We start from the raw sequence: 19,699 nt of genomic DNA on the forward strand, positions 1-19,699 counted from the left end.
CCTTCAGCCTTACCCTGCAAGTTATTTACTCCATACTTCTGGTCATGAGTCACATACAAGGTAATGTGCTTTGGGGAGTAGGATAAAGATAATAATTATGTGATAAAACAATAGAGGACAGCAAGAGCTATCAAGCCAAGGTGCAGGGTTCCCATCCTAGCAGTGCTATCTCATGGCTTACATCTGGAATATAACGTTCATCCATATGAAGTTCTTGTCATGTAGTTTAGACTACTTATGTTCACCAGAGAGTGTATTAATCTCCTCCTGTTTAGTACATGGCTGACATTAAGATTTCTAGTAAGACATGAACCAATTTGCAGATAATTGATAACAGTAGTGAACAATGAATTAGTATAGGTTACAACTTGGAACTTTACCATGGTCCACTAAACCTACCTCCTCCATAATAACAGCGCTGTCCTCTGCTTGAGTAAGCCCAGATGGTGAATCAGCAACCAATTAGCATGTTATTAATGGGGAACGATTGTACCAGTTGTTAATGGGACCCTGAGATGGAAAACCCAGATGCGATGACAGTAACTGCTTAATTATTGAACAGTGATTGATTGTTGCTCCCCAGGGTCTAGAGGCACGGGTGCATTGTACTGTGTCTTGTCAGGAGCTGTAATGTAGTGCTAACTGATTCATAAACCTGTGCTAGGACCATTAATGACAAAGTCTATAAATTAGTTGGCCAATGAAAAATTATATCATTCAGCTTTAGGAGATCCCTAACCAACAAGACATACTAACTTAGATGCATAAGAACATGCAACATCTATTTTTTTGGGGGTCTTTTCTTTGGAGGTATGCTTTCTTACCCTAGATACTGCTTTAGGGCACATTTTATTATATGAAAACTCATTGACACCTAGTAAGTAAGTAATAGACATGAAGTGTCTACGACATGGCATATATGGTAAGAGGGGATTTTATAGCTTGGATCAAAGAAGGCCCCCATCATGGTGCCAGGTTTTCCACCCTGGGCAGGACCAGGAGTTTCTGATTATCCCTACACGCCCTTGCTTTGAACCCTTGTCCAGTTCTAAATGTTTTTTTGGAAAGCCATCATTATATAATAGCAAAGGGGATGGAATAAACAAGATCTGACCTTCTGCCTCCAGAGACTCTAAAGGAGGCCATATACATTAGTCTAAAGTAGATCAAAATAGACGATTTCAACCAAAAGAAATATTTGTTGTTTAAAATTTAACAGTGAATGATAAATTTAGCCAACCGTTCAGAGACCATTATCATTTGAAAAGAAGTTGGCTTCGTTTAATATTTTCATCCGATAGTTGAAATAAAGATCTTTCTTTAAAAAAACATTACCAAAAATATCTTTATCCATCGTCCAATTTGATTGAACGTGTATGACCCGTTTGCACAAATGTAACAACCAATATGGACTTAAGTGTGTATGGCCATGTCTGTGAAGTGAACGTTCACCAAAGGTTTGTTTGTTCAACCATCAACAAGCTTCCATCTAATGTGTATGGCTAGTTCAAGCAGCTGCATGGGCTGTGGTGTATATGCTATTGCTTCTATAACATTTCTAAAGTTGGAAGTTCAGACATTCAATTATCCAAGAATGAACAAAATATTTAAATGTACAGAAAAAAAATTGATATGATTATCACTAGTAATTATTCTTATGAGTATGTTACCAAAATGATTGGCTCAATATGAAAATTTGCGCTTAGTATGACAAACTTTGAAACTTAAGACATCATTAGGCCAAATTATTATATATTATTTAGCATTGTGACTAAACTGAAAATCCAACAGAACACTTCCATTTACAATTTTGACTCCTTCTATATCTATATACATAAGACCCCCAGAGGAAAGCTATTTTGCAGAAGCTTCAAGCATGCATCGTGGTGGCACACGATAAGATATTCAGTGTGTAATGCTATGTTTCTCCTGTGGTGAACACTTGGTACAGGGTTCCCCCATATATGACAGCTGATTGCTTGGGGTCCTAACAACTTTTATCCACTTACTGTATTATAGCTCACCTTTCTATCAAACAAAGGACTGTTGAAAATCTCCAGTGGATCCATGTTGTGGAGCGTTTAAGGGATCTGCACTGCAGTTTCTGAAAGGTGTTGCCCGGGTTCAGCTCTGAACCCGGACATAACCCCTTCTTCCCCCACTTAACCCCTGAGTTGAGCATTGGATCAATTCATGCTCCAATGATCCCCCTTGCCCTGTACTGCATTGTGCAGGGCAAAGGCTGTTTGTTTACACTGCTAGGCGGAAGTCATCCCAGTGATGTCACCAGCACTAATGGGCGGTATTTAGTGTTGCCCTAGCTTCCACCTAGCCTAGCCCAATATGTCACCGGATCTTAAGAAAAAGCCTTTGCCCTGCCCTATACAGCACAGAGCAAGGGAGAGCCATCAGAGCATGAAATTCTCTGATACTCAACTCAGAAGGGCTAAATGGGGGAATAAGGGGTTTGTCCAGGTTCAGCTCTAAACCCCGACAACCCCTTTAAGTAAAGTGACTGCCACCCTGGGTTTTAGATCTAAATGTTAAAGATCTCTTTAGATGGGATGAGAGCAGGCGATTGTGAGGAGAGAAGCATTCCTTCCCGGCAATTGCCTGCTCGTCAGTGGAGGAGACCTCTGAATTTACATTCAGCGATCTCCTGCACAGTATGGGGAGGAGCAATTACTAATGCCATCACTCGTTCCCCTACAGACTCATTGTTTGCTGGCAGCAGAGCTTCTTTACACAGCACGATCTGCTGCCGGCAAATGACCATTTTGTCTCTGCACAAATTATCTATTACCCAATGAACAAGTCGGCAGTACATTTACACTGCCACATTATCTGCCAGATTCTCAGCCCATGTAAAAGGGCCTTAAGAAGACAACAAGTATCATCAGGAATTTGGGTTGTCTATAGGGATCTATCAACCCCCTCTTTTAGGAGTCTATAGGAGACTCTATAAGCTAGGAAGATGATCAATCCAGCAAGTAGTCCACAGTTTCTGACAAAGAGCTTTGAAAACTATCTAGTTTACATGCTGTTGATCCCATTGCTACCTTGTGTGATATTTATTGGGCAAAAATACAGAATATTGCTCTATACACTCTAGCACCAAATTTGGTTCCTTTCACATTGGACATCTACAATGAAACAGTTTTTTTATTGGATCCCAATCAATGCAGATTTTCTTAACCTACTTGAGGACCTTCAAATTCCTGTTGGTGTTTCTGTATTTTGGGTGGCAAGAATAGCACTGAAAACCACAAATAAATGAAACCCCTGAAACAAATTGGAAAGCACAAGCTTTCTGCTCTAAACTATTCACAGTATACTGGGATAAAATGTAAAAAAAAAAAAAAAAAAAACACCACCATGCTCTCAATCAGAATATCATTTATTATGTACAATTACTGCACATGTTTACGTCATTTTATCTTCCAAACCATCACCCCTCCCAGAAAATACCTATCCTTTTACGGTTCCAGTTCTCCCCTCTGCTATAAGCATAATGTGTAGAATGCACTAGGTATGGTTGATGACATAGAGGACACCAGTATCCAGATCCCTCTATTGCTCAGAATTGTGCCTCAATAGATGGTAAAGCCTCTGGTAACATGGTCTGGTCATATGAAGACATGATAATATTAACACTGGCGTTAAATGTGTTGTCTGAGAACTGGAAAAGCCTACAGCACTTATCAAGTTAACATCTGTCATCTTTGGATAAGATCTAAAAAGTCCAGAAAGGGCTTTGGCATAAGAGTCCAAAATGAACATTATTCATTAAAACGGAAACAAGTTGTTGTTTTGGTGAGGGCACAGTTTTACGCCAAATTTACTGCAATGTACAACGAGGCCACACAGAAGACTCTAATGTAATGCACTTGTCATTCTCTGGACTAGAGGACATTGATTTGAACCAGATGAAACAGCAATAAAATATCATTGACAAGTAATGTATATGGTTTTGATTTTTTGCCATCATGTCGGTCCAAAAGAGAACACAGCATGCCATGAGTTGACCCATTGCCGAGCACACAACAACACACAACATGTGCCTCATCAATTTCACCAACCACAAAGTAAAGCCCCAAGACTGGAAAATGACAATACCCACCACAATGGCAAATATATACCACTCATTCTCCACCCAAATGGACATGTACCCCAACACTGACCCATAAAACCTCAGGTAGCCCCTTTGACTTACAAAACAGAAGGACTTCCTTGAGATTCAATATGGGATTATATATTAATTTTTTGTAAACACATCTATTTTTCTATATTTTTAATAATAATCTTTAAATAATATTATATTTTTAAATAAACTTTTTTTTTTACTTTATATTTTTTGAAAATAAATAGAAGAAATGCTTGAAAGTATTTTGGTGCCCAGCCTTGTCTGGAGATGTGTGCACGCAGGGTCATGCCCATCCTTTTAATTCTGGTTCACAAATAATGATTAGCGACCAACAACCCACAAAAAAGTGTACCTTAACGTAGGTCAGTGTTCATGTCAATGATAAACCTCACGCACTCATTGGTTATTGCTTTCACACTTAAAACGAGTGATAGACATTTGAACACATGTGTCTTGTGGCAATCTAGACAAGAAACAAGCAAATCACTGATACCAGAAACAAAATGGGCTCTTGGACACCACAAAAATAATGGGGGTGGTTGTGGGGCACTGGAAGAGGCACTGCCTTTAACCCCTTATGATAAATAATAATGCATTAAAACAACAGAAAGGAAGCCACGGTGATCATGTAAAGTGGGGAGGCTTGGCAACACTGGTCACCTTTCAGAAAATTCTTGCTCACCCTCAGTTGGAGTGGAGACATTGCTATTGTTTTACTTAGATTTCAGTATGGGTTTATTTTCAGGATAAGTCCCTTTCTGTTGCTGTGCCATATAGGTATGGGTCTTTTCCTTGGTCCTGAATGAACTCTTCCTTCTTCTCCCATTCTGCTGGCCAACTACCATTGGGGAAGCTTGTGCTTTTGGTGGCCCCATAGCTGCCGTACCCACCATAGCCCTGAGGCTGATCTTCACTTTCATCAGCAAGCTCATCTTCATGAATGAACCCACATTTCTCATCAGTGGTTTCTTCTGGTTCAGCCCATGGCTGCTTTTCTCCTGATGCAAATATGCCATAGAAGATTACCCCACCGTAATGAACAAGAGCAGCAATAAGGAAGACATACTGCCACTCTTCTCGAGACTGCATTGGATAGAAAGGAGACAGATGCCAAAAAATGAATGTTGCTCATATTAACTAGTGAAATGTTCTGTTCTAGAAAATGTGTAAAACAATTTTATTCCATGGTCTTCAGATCTATAAATAAGTATAACTTTAACAGTGAAGTGACAAAATGGATGGGAACACCAGTATAATTATAGACTAGCAGCAGGCCTCCAGACGCCATCCATTATTCATAGTCAGAGAGCATAATTAATCATTTATGAATTTCTTATTCTTATTTCCATACCTTGTGCTTTGTCATGGCTCCTACAATCAAGGGACAAACCATTCCAGAGAGGGTTCCCACACCATTGGAAATACCCATGAGTATACTGGCATATCGAGGTGCAATGTCCAAGTGATTTACATTAAAACCTAAGATGTGAAAGAATAAACCAATAAAGGAATTTAAAAAATAACTATAATGAATAACATATTGCTTAGGTTTTTAATTTCAAGTGTATCTCAACTCTGCACATCCTATTAGATATCCCATCTGAGGTTCCAGAAAATGAATAAATAGTAAAACAGTATCTATGCTTGAGAAAAGCTAACACGCTAACACTGAGCTACAACATTGCATTGGGTACAATAAAGGATCACAAACTGAGGACTACCTGGATTGTTTTTATGTATAAACCAGTATCAAGATGGACTCAATGGACTAGAGGTGTATTAACCAAAACAGACATGATACATTCAATGATTTACCAGCTCACCTATCCCGATGGCTGGTGTCCTCCACCATACCTCTGCATTGCAACCTATCTACATGGCAGCAACTGCTAACAGAGTTTACTCTGGAAGTAGCGACTTGGGGATTCCCTGTGAAAATGTCTAAACTAAGCATTCAACACACGACCGTTCTGTTTTTTTGCGGTCCGCAAAAACTGAAGCCGCCCTTATGCCTTCCGCAATTTGCAGAACGGAACGGGCGGCCCATTGTAGAAATGCCTATTCTTGTCCGCAAAACGGACAAGAATAGGACATGTATATTTTTTTTGCGGGGCCACGGAACAGAGCAACAGATGCGGACAGCACACGGAGTGCTGTACGCATCTTTTGCGGCCCCATTGAAGTGAATGGGTCCGCATCCGAGCCTCAAAAACTGCGGCTCGGATGCGGACCAAAACAACGGCCGTGTGCATGAGGCCTAAAGGATGTTAAGATAGCTCCTCAATAATAAAGTCTCAGAAACTCCATTAAGGATGGAAAATGCATAATCCATTGTTGTACTTATTACAATATGATGACTATTTCTGACCGATCTGCAATGGTTTGAATGGGTTCAGTTGATGCCCTAGTATGGATGTGAAAGAATATGCATTGAAGGGAATCTCTGACCAGCGCAAAAGGCATTCAGGCACCTTGTGCTGTGCTTGTTGGAATATGTTTTTCAGGAAAAATGGCAGGCCTTCAAAGAGTTCTCCCAGCTAAAAAGAGTGTACTCATATGACCCCTATAAGATATCATGGCGTGTGATAGTATACTCAGGACCATTTCTATGAGACAGAAGAGAGCTGCTGCAGAGTGCTATGTAATATCTCATTAGAGGCCACCTGCAGCTTCCTACAGCCATAACAGCTAATCGTCGAGGGTTAAAGTAGTTGCACCTAGTGTTGGGCGCGAATAGTCGAATAGCGAATATTAATCGCAAATATCGGCACTTCGAGAATTTGCGAATATTTAGAATATAGTGATATATATTCGTAATTTCGAATATTCTAGATTTTTTTTTCCATCAGTAACCTCCCTTCTTGCTTGTGGGCCAATGAGAAGGCTGCAATGTCTTTGTCTGAGCTTAGCAACATCCCTAGCAACCAATAGGAAAGCTGCCCACCCCTTACTATATAAGAACCTCCCCAGCAGCCCTTAGCAGTGTTATTGCTGTGCTCTCTGCTTTCCTGTGTCATTACATTAGATAGATAGTTAGTTACTGTAGTTAGTTAGTTTATATATATATATAATACAGATAGTTAGTGGGAGATAGTCAGTGTAGGTTAGATAGTGATATATTGTAGCTGATGGTTCTGCTGCCCATACATACATGCTACAGACATAGTGCTGTGATGTCACAAGTTCACAACAATACTTAGTGCACCAATCACTAATAAGTAGTCAGACCCGTTAAAATGTGAAGTTGCGCCAAAATATTTGCATTATTAGTGCAGATTTTGCAATCGTAAATATATTGGAGCACTCGATCTGCATATAAAGCTATTGTAATGTTCTGCCGTGCCAACCATTTTCTCCAGTCTCAGGAAACTTCTAGCAGCTTGAAAAATGTAGCTATAGTGACCCACGCCTGTATTTCATGCACATTACTCGAATATTACATTGCAGATTTTTCAAAAAAATAATCTCGAATTTGCAAATGTATGACGAATATTCTACCAAATATTTGTGAAATATCCCGAATTCGAATATTGCCCCTGCCGATCATCACTAGTTGCACCTACTGTACATAGATTAGATTTAGACCAAGAAGGGATTGCCCAGTTGGGACAAGCATGATACATTAATTCATATACAGCCATTTTCTCAACATAATTGCTTATCATACGCTCATCAGAAGTGTCACATTGATAATCTTGTTCTTGATTCTTCATGTAGCACCAACTGCCAGACTATTTGTAACAATGACATTTCACATATCATCATAGATTATTCCATAGTTGCTGACATAACTGCACTTAATGACCCACCTGAAATAGCAAAGCCACTGAATCCTACTGCCAGAACAAGGAAGGAGATAGCTACTCCACGGGTATGGGAATAGCCCACAACTAGGAGCAGGGTAGCCTCCATGCCAAAGCCTCAAAGAAGAGCAGAGATATATAAATGCATTGAGAATGATTAATAGGCATGTGACTCTCTAATATCCCAGTAAAGAACTGGACATACCTCCACAGTTCATCATCTTACGGACATTGGTGGTAGACATGATTCTCTTGGTACGCAGGTAGTCCGCAATCTGTCCTCCAATGGGCACTATGATGGTCATAACCAAGTGTGGGAGCGCAGAGATCAATCCAACCTGCAGGGCATATGCAGTTTAGGAAACCCTACTACCTATATGATTCAGTAATTGCTATGAATTCGCCACCCTTGGCTAAATTACCCAACTTTCCCCAGATAACAAAATATAAAATATTAATTTTATTAAACCGTGTGAAATCGATAAATGTATATAGTACAATGAGTAAGTGCTCAAGTTAAAACTAGCTAGCGCTAGATGTGTAAAAAAAACAACAACAATCACTTAGCTCCCAACATGTTTTGCCAGATACACTGGCTTCATCAGGGGTTGGAGTGCAGTGAATAGTTTTTAGATGTCTAGTGCTAGTAGCAGAGGTTACAAGTAGTGCCAGTGAATATAACGGACTACGGGGGTAATAGTTAGCAGGAACCCGAGGACTATTAGAGGCAGTGCACTCCCTTATAATTTTAACACGGATTAATAAAAGTTATATTTAATATTTTGTTATCTGGGGCAAGTTGAGTAATTTAGCCAAAGGTGGCGAATTCCTAGTAGTTAATATTTCTACCCATCCCTAGATAGGTTCATTTTTGATTCAGTACTTTATGATTCAGTATATATTACCGTCATACCTCTGGAATTATAATTAAACTGTCATGTCAATTTTAAATCAATGTAAAGATCAAGCGATCTGGTGATGTTTTGCAAAATCTTGAAACATTTGTTTATCTTAAAAACTAGTTGATATACAGTGAGGCTCAACCGCTGTTGCAAAACTACGACTCCCAGCATGCCCAGACTGCCTACACCTATCAGCCTACAGCAGGGCATGGTGGGAGTTGTAGTTTTACAACAGCTGGAGAGCCGCAGGTTGGCCATGCCTGATACACAGTATAAAATCTGTATTCAGCTCCACGGATATTGACTATAGATGCTCGATCTGGGGGACCTTTGCTTCAGCATGACTCTTTCCAGCTGAAATCCAATGTTCTGTGCCTCAGTACATCAGATATTTCTATGGTAGATGGATAATAGAGCTCTGAGCCTGTGCAATCTTTACTACCTCCTCTCGAGCATTTACAAGTAGCAAAGAATGCTTCACAACTAGAGATAGTAAGCGTGCCTGGAAGAAGAAAAAGTACCCAAAGGCAAAGAAATGTGTTATATGTCTATTATAGAGGTAGGCTGAAGAAAAGCAAGTACCACGGAGGCAGCTCGGTGGCTCAGTGGTCAGCACTGGTGCCTTGCAGCGCTGGGGTCCTGGGATTGAATCTGACCAAGGACATCTGCATGGAGTTTGCATGTTCTCCCCGTATTGAGGGTGTGGGTTTCCTCCGGGTACTCTGGTTCCCCCCACAATCCAAAGACATACTGATAGGGAATTTAGATTGTGAGCTCCACTGGGAACAGTGAGACAGGGCCTGTAAAGCGCTGTGGAATATGTTGGTGCTATATAAATAAGTAATAAATTAAATAGTCAGTGTCTGTGGAGCGGAATATGGATTGAACATAGCAATGGACAGCAGCTCAATCCATCAATGGGATATGGATGGCCATTCAAGAGGGATTTTACCATTAAAGCAACCTGTTTCTGGTAATTAGATATATTTCAAAATATCATCAATTTGCCTGGCTTTTAGAGTGATTAAAAAAGAAAGTGGGGTACGCAGAATTTATCTTCCATACATACCGTATAAAGAACTGTGGCACTCCGTCTGCAGCCTCTGCTCCCCTCCTTAACTTTCTATTTGCATGAAAGTCGGGGGTCACAAGTAGCCGGAAAAGCCAATAAACCAGTAGCCAGGAATGACTAGATCACTGGACTGTGGAGCAGTCAGCCTGTGCACCTAGTACAGTTACATGGGTTTTCCTGGAGTAGAATATTGATGACCTATCCTCAGAATAGCTTATTACTATCAGATCAGTGGGAGTCCAACTCATGGCACCCCCATCAATCAGCTGTTTGAAGAGTCCAGTGACATCACGTTCATCGGCCTCATGACCTATGTGCAGCTCAGTCCCATTCAAATAAATGAGCCTGAGCTGCAATACCAATAACAGCCACTATACAGTGTATGGCGCTGTGGTTAGTAAGCTTGTGAAGCACCATGGCCTTTTCAGAGCATCATGGCCTTCATGGTGAGATAACCACCAATCAGATATCAATGACCTATTCTGAGGATAGGTCATCCCTGTAAAACCCCCTCAATGTTGAAGGATGGTTCATGACCCTATAACCTGCCCACTAGTATCCAACAAACTATCAAAGCTTTCACTTGTCATGAGCCTTGCACATGACCAGGATAGTTTTTCAACCTCTGGAAGTAAACAATTAAGCTTTCCATTAAATGACTGCCGTCAGAGATCCTGAAAAGTGTGATGAATTGATAGACAAAGAATATAAAAAAATATATATATAAAACTTTTTTTTTTTACTATCCATTACACAACTGATACCTTTTAGTTGCTGACATGGGAATATCCCCTTAACATTTTAGTGGCTTTAAAACACAATTTGATGTAGTTGAAGAGTCAATTGACTTCTGCTAATAGAGGACTGTTTATGAAAAATAGCCACAGGAAAGAGAACATTTACAGAAAGTAACATTTTTTTTTTATTTTTTTTTTATTTTTTTTTACCCCCATCAATATTAAAGAAAATCCAGCACCAGATGATGAAAAGGCAGAAGAGGTTTAGATTGCTTCTTTCATCGGATTACATGAGCCATTGACAGAAGTTGTATCAATCCAGTCCTGAAATAACCCCGTTAAACTGGCTTTTAGGCAGTGTTTTATGGCTTTAATGGTTCTCTCTAATGTTTTAATCAAAACCGCATGATGCTAAAATTATTTATTTACGTTGACTATTGATCTCAGCTAGATTTAGCAGGTCAATAACACATTGTCTACCACAGAATAGACATACCTTACTGATTTCAAAACCAAAGACTTCTTCAAAGTACGCTGGCTGGCTAATTAGCAGGAGATAGAATGTCCAACTGCGGCAAAAGTTGGCAACGATGATTGCATACACCGGCATTGAGGTAAAGAACTTTCGCCACGGTGCCTTAAATTTCTATAATAAAGCACATTAAGCAAATACAGTTATAGGAGCGGAAGAATTATATGGTCATATACAGGAGGTATTTTAAATTCAACACGAAGGATATTTTCATGAGCATACGTGCCATAGAGGAAGCCCCTAAGCTCTCATGCACACAGCCGTTGTGCGGCCGTTCCGTACATTGAGGACCGCAATTACGGTCCCCAATGCACGGGCAACATCCGTGCAGCGGGCCGGACCCATTAAATATGTCCGTGGTCAGTCCTGACATCATATTTTTTTGCGGTGCGGAACAACTTGACTCCGTTCCACATCTCCGGAATTGCGGATCCATTCAAGTGAATGGGTCCGCATCCGTGATGCGGGGTGCACACAGCATGCTCGCCCAACACTACTTATATGTGATGCTCGTGACTCCAATCAGTGAGAAGAGAAAGGCTTGGAGCTATTGTTATCTATCTCCAAAAAGCTTGCACTTCGTAATTCGATCAGGTGGGTGCATCACCCTTTACCTACACGCAGGATTCTTTGCAAGGCAGTGTAGACTATGGGGCGCCATGCTATTTTCTTTCTGTTATAGACTACAACCCCTCTAGGATCGACCATCAATGTCTAATCAGTGGGAGTATGACCACTGGGATCCCCACCAATTAGTAGAATTGAGTGGACCTGCTGCTTGCTGAAGGGGGGGGGGGGGATAAGCTACAGTAGCAGGGATGAGTCACTGTGTCTGGATAAACAATGACGAGACAGTGCCGATCCCTCCGCCAAAGGATGAAACGAGAGAAGAAAACAATTCGGAAACTACAATTTGAAAAGGATTTTGGCCCCTTTCACACGGGCGAGTATTCCGCGCGGGTGCAATGCGGGAGGTGAACGCATTGCACCCGCACCGAATCCTGACCCATTCATTTCTATGGGGCTGTGATTTTCACACATCACTGGTGCGTTGCGTGAAAATCGCAGCATGTTCCCGCAACGCACCCACACCTTTTCCCGCAACGCCCGTCTGAAAGAGGCCTTAGAGAAGCTGCATTGGATTCAATGGAGGACAACAAGGTTAATAAAATAAATGGTGGTCTCTCTTAAAACAGGAATGAGCTTGTCCAGTTTGGAAAAAAGACCATTATGATCCTCTGATATATGAACCAGAACACACTCTAGAAACGACTCTTGTCTATCCAGTTCATTACATATTGCTATACATGTTATATCTTCACATCCTCTACTTTTAGCAACTCACCGTTAGTGGGTTCATGAAAGATGTGGATTCTCCAATGCTTTCTTCAATGTACTTTCTTTCTTCCTCTGAAATGGTGGGGTGCTTTGCGGGGCTTTCATAGGACACAAGAATCCAAAACATGTACCAGAAAATCCCAAAGCTCCCTATAGGCCAGAAGCATATTATTTGTGATACAATTTGTCTAATTTGCATATTTAAATACATTTTTGTCCATTTTTTTGCCCTAGATGAGACAACTGCTTTTTATTAGAAGGATTATCTGATGATACGTTCAATATGATGTGTCCTGCTACTGGGACCAGGGCCGGCGCTACCATAAGGCAGACCAAGCGCCTGCCTTAGGGCGCACCCTGCGCAGAGAAGCAGAGGGCGGAAAAATGAATGACCTTTTTTATTTATTTATTTATTTTTTATACCACTTACTTAACTTACTTGTGACTCCTGCGTGTGTCGTGCAGGTGCGGCTCCGGCCCTCACTCACGGCAACACGGTCACATGGGCTCAGGCCAGGGGGGCGTGACTGGCGAGTGGCGCCACAGCAGCAGGAAGCAGGGACTAGAGCTGACTGACTGTGTCTGTGAGTCTGAGTCTGTCTCACACAGCAGTCAGCCAGATTGCCGTAGCAGCAGCCAGCGGGACAGGTGGGTAGGGTAGGTGATCACTGATGAAATGAGCGCACTAGCGCCAGAGACTGAGCGCATGGCATAAATGTTTAAAAAAATAAATATTACACAACAACAATCATTAATATGGGAGGGGGCGGGGGTGACCGTGACATGATGGAGGGGGGACAATGTAAATGTCTATACAGTTGTATTCTGTAGTCTGTGACTGTGACATGGGAATGAGGCCAGGGCCAGGAAGGATCAGCCGGGGGGGATGATGTGCCATGGGGCATGGGGGGGTGGGAGAAATGTGACACAATAGTAGGGGGTAATGATGTGATCATGAATAGGGCCAGGGCCGTCAAGGGGGGGGATTATGTGTCATGGGGGGAGAGAAATGTGACACAATAGGGGGTAATGATGTGATCATGATGTGACACAAAGGGGGTAATGAAAACTAAAAAGGAAGGGGTGATGTGACATGGTTTGAAGGGGGAGAAATGTGACATTGTGGGGGTGAAATGTGAGATTGCGGGGGAGAAATGTGACATGGAGGGCTTATAAGACATAGGTGATTTGACATGAAGGGGGAGAAATGTGACATGGATGATGGAGGGGGGAGAAATGTGACACAATAGGGGGTATTGATGTGATTATGGATGGGGCCAGGGCCGTCCGGGGGAGGGGGGTGAAGTGCCATGGGGGGGGGAGAAATTTGACACAGTAGGGGGTAATGATGTGATCATGATGTGACACTCAGGGGGAGATGTAAACTAAAACGGAGGGGTTGATGAAACATGGTTTGGAGGGGGAGAAATATGGCATGGATGGAGTGGGGAGAAATGTGACATTGAGGGGGTGAAATGTGACATGGAGGGGGAGAAATGTGACATGGGGGGCTGATGGCTGACATGGGGGCATGATGGCTGACATGGGGGGCTGATCTGAGGTCTGATTACTATTGGGGTTCTGATTGCTGGTCTGACCTGATCTGTAACGGAAAATATTTTTTTCTTATTATCCTCCTCTAAAACCTAGGTGCGTCTTATGGGCCGATGCGTCTTATAGGGCGAAAAATACAGTCGTCAAACCAGCACTGGTCTGAAGCAGAGCAAAGATACCAGGACCATACAGAGGAGAAGCCAGCTGATGCAGACTGGACCAGGGCCAGGTGAGCTGCGGTGGGGGGGCACCAAAATGTACCTTCGCTTGTGTTGGCAAAAATCCTTGCACCGGCCCTGACTGGGACTCCTAGCAACTAGCTGTTACCTGTGAAGGTGACCAGTTTTCCTGTTGCACCATCAAAGGAGAAATACATTATTACATCATGCTCATTAAAGGACTTGTCTGGGACTCCAATATTCATGCTATCTTCAGGATAGATCATCAATATCTGATCAGAGGGGGTGTATGGGATTCAGTTGCAGTACCATGCACAGCCACTATACAATGGGTGGCACTGTGCTTGGTATATAATGAAGAGTTTGCTGCCTTTCAAACAGCTGTTTGGTGGGGTTTGCAGGAGTCGGACCCCAATAGATCTGAATTTGGCGACCTATCCTAAAGAGAGGTCATTAATATTTAAATCCCAGACAACCCCTTTAAATCAATATGCTATCTATGTAATGCGAGACAGGCTAGATCCTCCAGAGAGTTAGAGAGAGAGAAATGCCCTCTGTGGTTGCTCTTCTTTTCGGACTAATTAATGGAGGTCCTGAATGAGAAACTCCCGTCTGTTCAAGGGGTTGTGCCACTAATATAAATGTATCCCACCCAACAGATATCACATGCCCTAAATACCACCGTTTATCAAAACTTCCTTTTTCTAAAGTAATTAGCCTACCATTGTGCCCAGTGGTAATCTGGTTTGATATTCAGTTGCTGTTGGTTATGTCCTGTAGTGGAGCCGTGTAATACAGGACTCACAAGCGTCATTGGTAAGAACAAGGGGCGTGGTTAGTGTCACATGATCTGCTGATGTCAGGACACATCTCACTGCCCTAAGGCATGATGGGATGGCAGACATATGACAAACCAGGAAGCAGGAGAAAACTGCAAATGAGGTAAATTAAAATAGAATAAAATTTAAAAAAAACACTCCAAGGAGGAATGGGAGTTGAAGTAATAAACTTTTGAGTTAAAAGTAATTCATCATCCAAACTCAGAATTCTTGAATATTTTAAAATGTATTTACTACACTAGAAAACTCATTTACATGTTAACTTACCGTAGACATAGAAGACTGAGGTCCATCCCGTATACTGGACTAGTACTCCCGCTAATGGCATGGCCACTACGGCTCCAGCATAGGAACCTAAAAAAAACGGACATTACCAACCTGGATACATTTCGCCAATGTATTATTTTGCTACACCCATATTTATACAGCACCAATAAGATTAAGAGCCTGTTCACACAGCGGAATTCCCATCACAGACACAACGCTAGTGGCGACCGCGTGGTGTCTGCCTCCCATTGTATTTCAGCTGGTCTGTGGCCTTCGAAGTAAACAACCGTGGCAGGAGCCGCTGTGGTTTCTGCCTCAGAAAACGCTGTGGATTTTGTGTTCTGTGTGAACAGGCCCTTAGTGAACAGTATTGTATGAGATTTATGAAACTGTCTAAAAGAAAAACTGCCTTTGTTGACCACAGCAAACCAATCACAGCACAGCTTTCATTTTATATTTTATTATATGTGCTGTGGTTTCTATGGGCAGCAAAGTTTTTCTCATAAACAATTTTCATAAATCTACCTTATCGTGTATGCGATTAGAACTACTGTGGATGTACTACCAGGTTACTGATAATTGGGCAGCATTGTGTGGCACCTTTTACCCTGTCTGGGCAGGTCAAAATTTTTAAAAAGTTATGTTTTACGCTTAGCAAGAGGGATACCATATGGAATCTTTTCCTTGCAAAACCTAGCATTGTGCTCATCGAGACACCTGAAATGGGTACGGCCAAACAGTGAGGTTTCCTGGTGCAGTTTTGGAAGCCAAAACCAGGAGTGGATCATAAAAGGGGAGATCGTATACAGCAGGCATGCTCAACCTGCGGCCCTCCAGCTGTTGTAAAACTACCACAAAGCGCTGCTGTAGACTGTTCAGGCATGCTGGGAGTTGTAGCTTTGCAACAGCTGGAGGGCCGCAGGTTGAGCATGACTTCCAAAACTGTATCGAGAAACCTGACAGTGTGGATGTACCCTAAATGTACACTGTGCATTTATTTGTAAGGAGTAGGTGCAATGACAGGGAGCTGCGATTGCTCCGCTCCCAGTCATTGTACCCCTCAGATGCCACGTTTATAGCTGATCATGGCATCTGACAGCAATAATACAGTATAAACTTTTTTTTGTAAATCATACTTACCCTCATCCACTTAATCGTAAAGAGCCGGGTGCTGCCATTTTGATTAAAGATCATGCACGGCCTGTGAGGACATCATCACGTCGGCCGGCGTGATAACGCCATGCGTCACCATGCACAGGATTTTTTGCAAGATCTTTAATCAAGATGGCAGCCGGCTCTTCGTGATCAAATGGATGAGGGTAAGTATGACTTTATTAAAAAGACTTTTGCTGTCAGATGCCGCAATCAGCCATGAACGTGGCATCTGAGGGGTACAATGATGGGGTGCACTGCAATCACCATTCCCTGTCATTGCATCCACTAATTACAAAGACATGTGCTTCGTGACAAAGTAATTAGTCACTAAGCGTTTCGCTACCACGAGGAAATTTAGCATTGCGATGAATTGAGATTCCCTGATATTTGAATCAAATTTGTGGAGTTCGATTCGCTCGGCCCTATTTGTAATGTGTGAATGTATGTAGTGGTTGTAGTGTATTTATGTATCTAGTGTTTGTGTCACGGTACGGTTCAGTGTGACAGTTGTGCCATGTAGGCTGGCTGCATGCCCTCTCACTGGCTGCAGGCTGAGTCCTGCGTATACTGGTTGCTTGGGACTGCGTGCTGGCTGCAGTGTTGTTTGTGAACTGTGGCCTGTGTTTGTGTCTCCCCACATCCATATCTCTGTGGCTCCTGTCAGTGGTGCCATGCAGGCTGGCTGCTTGCACTTTGTGTACTGGCTGTGGGTGTTCCCATGCATCTGGTTCTGCGACACGTGCTGGCTGCGACCTTGTGTGTAAACATGGTCTGAGTATGGACGCATTTGTGTAGGCTGGCTGCTTGTACCTGGTGCTGGCTTCAGTTATCCTGTGTATGCTGTTTGTTGTTTAGGACGTGCTGGCTGCAGCATTCTGTGACTGGTGTGAACTGAAACTTGTATCGTTTGTTCTGTGCTTCTTCTTACTCCTGGTTCTGGTGGGGTTAACATTCCCTGGTCTGTGCCCGGGTGTAGTTTATCAGGTGCCCTAGTTAGGGCTCATTCACACGAATGTAAGGGCTCTGTGCCCGGGTCCGCAATTCAAGGGCACCGACCGTGGGGCAGCCGCATGCAGATCGCAGACCCATTCACTTGATAAGGGTCTGTGATCCGTCCGTTCCGCAAAAAGATAGAACAAGTTCTATATTTTTGCGAAACGGAAGCACGTAACGGAACACTACGAAAGAACTCCGTAGTGCTTCCGTGGGGTTCTGTTTCCATGCTTCCGTTCCGCACCGCATCTCCTGATTTGCAGACCCATTCAAGTGAATGGGTCCACATACTTGATGCGGAATGCACACGGCTGGTGACCCGTGTATTGCAGAACCGCAGCACAGGCATGGAGCCCTTATGCAGTTATTTCTATCTTTGAGCTTTGGGTCTTGTGTCAGTCTGTCTTGTGCCTTGCTGAGTGTAGCCCCTTGCTGCTGAACCTGGGGGTTTTACCATCTGCCCTCCAGTGTGGTGTAGCCTGGTAAAGCATTGGTGTTGTTGATGTTATATCCTTGTCCATGCCTTGTCTGATCTTCAGTGTCTGTATCCTGTCTGTTCCATGTCTAGCCTGGCAGAGCCCATCTGCTTCTGATCCAGTGTGTTCCATGTCTTGCCTGCAGTGCCTTACTGCTTCTGTTCCTGTCCTGTGTATGTCCTGCCTTCATGAGAGGCCATGCTTCCGTTCTGCATGGGGTCCAGGCATCTGCTTGTGTGCTGGTTCCCATTTGTATTGTCTCTTCCATGTAGTGAGTTTGGAATCCAGTCCTGTTGTCTGCGGTTCTCTGCAGGTAGCGGCCAATTGTACCGGCACCTTCCTGGAGGTACAACCCATGAGCCCTCAACCAAGTTAATCCCCACCTCCGGGGGCTCTGTGAAGAATCAGGCTCGCTGGTTATCTGTCCTCTGGGTTTGGCCTCCTGCCTTGGTGCATTGGTTCTGTGGTAGTGGTACCACTATTGCCTAACCTGCTTTTCCTGTTACTGTCATGTTCATTTATTACATGTGTAATAAAGTATTCTTTTGGTCTCTGGTCTGTATCTGCCTGTGTCCTGTATGCATGGCATTCTGGAGGTCTGCCTGGGCCTGCAGAACGTGACAGTTTGTAGTGCGTTTATGTATGTAGTGTTTGTATTGTGTGTCTTTCCAGGGGTGCACCACCAATGAGGCCAGGGGAGGCAATCGCTTCAGGCAGCTCCAGGAAGGGGCAAGAGCGGGACAGCTGAAGGGCCATGGGCAATGAGTGCTTTCATTGTGGCAAGGGGGTTAGGTTAAGAAATTGGCATGGGGGCACCGTTTCAGTTTTCACCTCAGGCAGCAGAAAGGCTAGGTGCACCCCTGTGGCTTCTGTGTGTAACATGTAAATATGTGTCCTCATTTTCACTGAAGGGGCAGACTATTTGTCCCAGAGAAAGCCATACCGTGCTCTTTGCAATCAATAACCGTACATTATTAATGCATATACTGTATTTTTAGAAGGCAGGAGGAATGTACTTCCTTTAACTGAACCATTTTATACAGCCTATTTCCAGGCATCCAGTATGTTCAAATGCCATTCACAGAAACATCTGGACTCAATTTATGGAAAAGGTGTAAAATAAATAGAATCTGTAGAGTACTAAACCATCGCCACCATAAATCCAAGAAAAATACAGCGAGTAAATATCTTTCAGTTCATTCATGTGCAGATGTTAGAATTTGTTTTAGCCATTTTATAGCTATACTTTTTATATGAATCTTGGTGACAGCATCTTCATTCCCAGCACTCATCCTCACAGACCAACCTGGATCTCCTGATGCTGGCTGTTTCTTATGCTGTATTATTCTTTAGGCCTCATGCACACAAACGTATTTTCTCTCCATGTCGTTTGTGGGTTTTTTGCGGAGCAATTCACTTCAATGGGTCCGCAAAAAGCGGAAGTTACTCCGTGTGTATTCCGTTTCCACATGTCCGTATTTCCGTTCCGCAAAAAAATAGAACATGTCCTATAATTGTCCGCATTACGGACAAGGATAGTACTGTTCTATTAGGGGCTAGCTGTTCCTTTCCGCAAAATACTGAATGCACACGGACGTCATCCGTATTTTTTGCGGATCTGTTTTTTGCGGACCACAAAATGCATACAGTCGTGTGCAAGAGCCCTTATTGTACATTAGCATTTTCTTTATTTTTCTGAATCTTCTCT

The 19,699-nt window shown here is 42.8% G+C and overlaps 1 protein-coding gene across 1 annotated transcript in view; it reads right to left on the reverse strand.

The window, feature by feature from the left end:
* Positions 1-4,885: 4,885 nt before the first annotated feature.
* SLC17A7 (solute carrier family 17 member 7) overlaps positions 4,886-19,699 on the reverse strand; it is a 101,948-nt gene continuing 87,134 nt past the window's right edge. The window contains exons 6-12 of the mRNA XM_044278181.1: positions 15,368-15,454; positions 12,536-12,678; positions 11,155-11,304; positions 8,153-8,285; positions 7,954-8,064; positions 5,496-5,623; positions 4,886-5,227 (exon numbers count right to left, since the gene is read on the reverse strand). Of these exons, the coding sequence (XP_044134116.1) occupies positions 4,886-5,227; positions 5,496-5,623; positions 7,954-8,064; positions 8,153-8,285; positions 11,155-11,304; positions 12,536-12,678; positions 15,368-15,454 (1,094 nt within the window). The remainder of the gene's footprint in view (positions 5,228-5,495; positions 5,624-7,953; positions 8,065-8,152; positions 8,286-11,154; positions 11,305-12,535; positions 12,679-15,367; positions 15,455-19,699) is intronic.

This window comes from Bufo gargarizans, chromosome 2, assembly GCF_014858855.1.
Source record: "Bufo gargarizans isolate SCDJY-AF-19 chromosome 2, ASM1485885v1, whole genome shotgun sequence".
Taxonomy (NCBI): domain Eukaryota; kingdom Metazoa; phylum Chordata; class Amphibia; order Anura; family Bufonidae; genus Bufo; species Bufo gargarizans.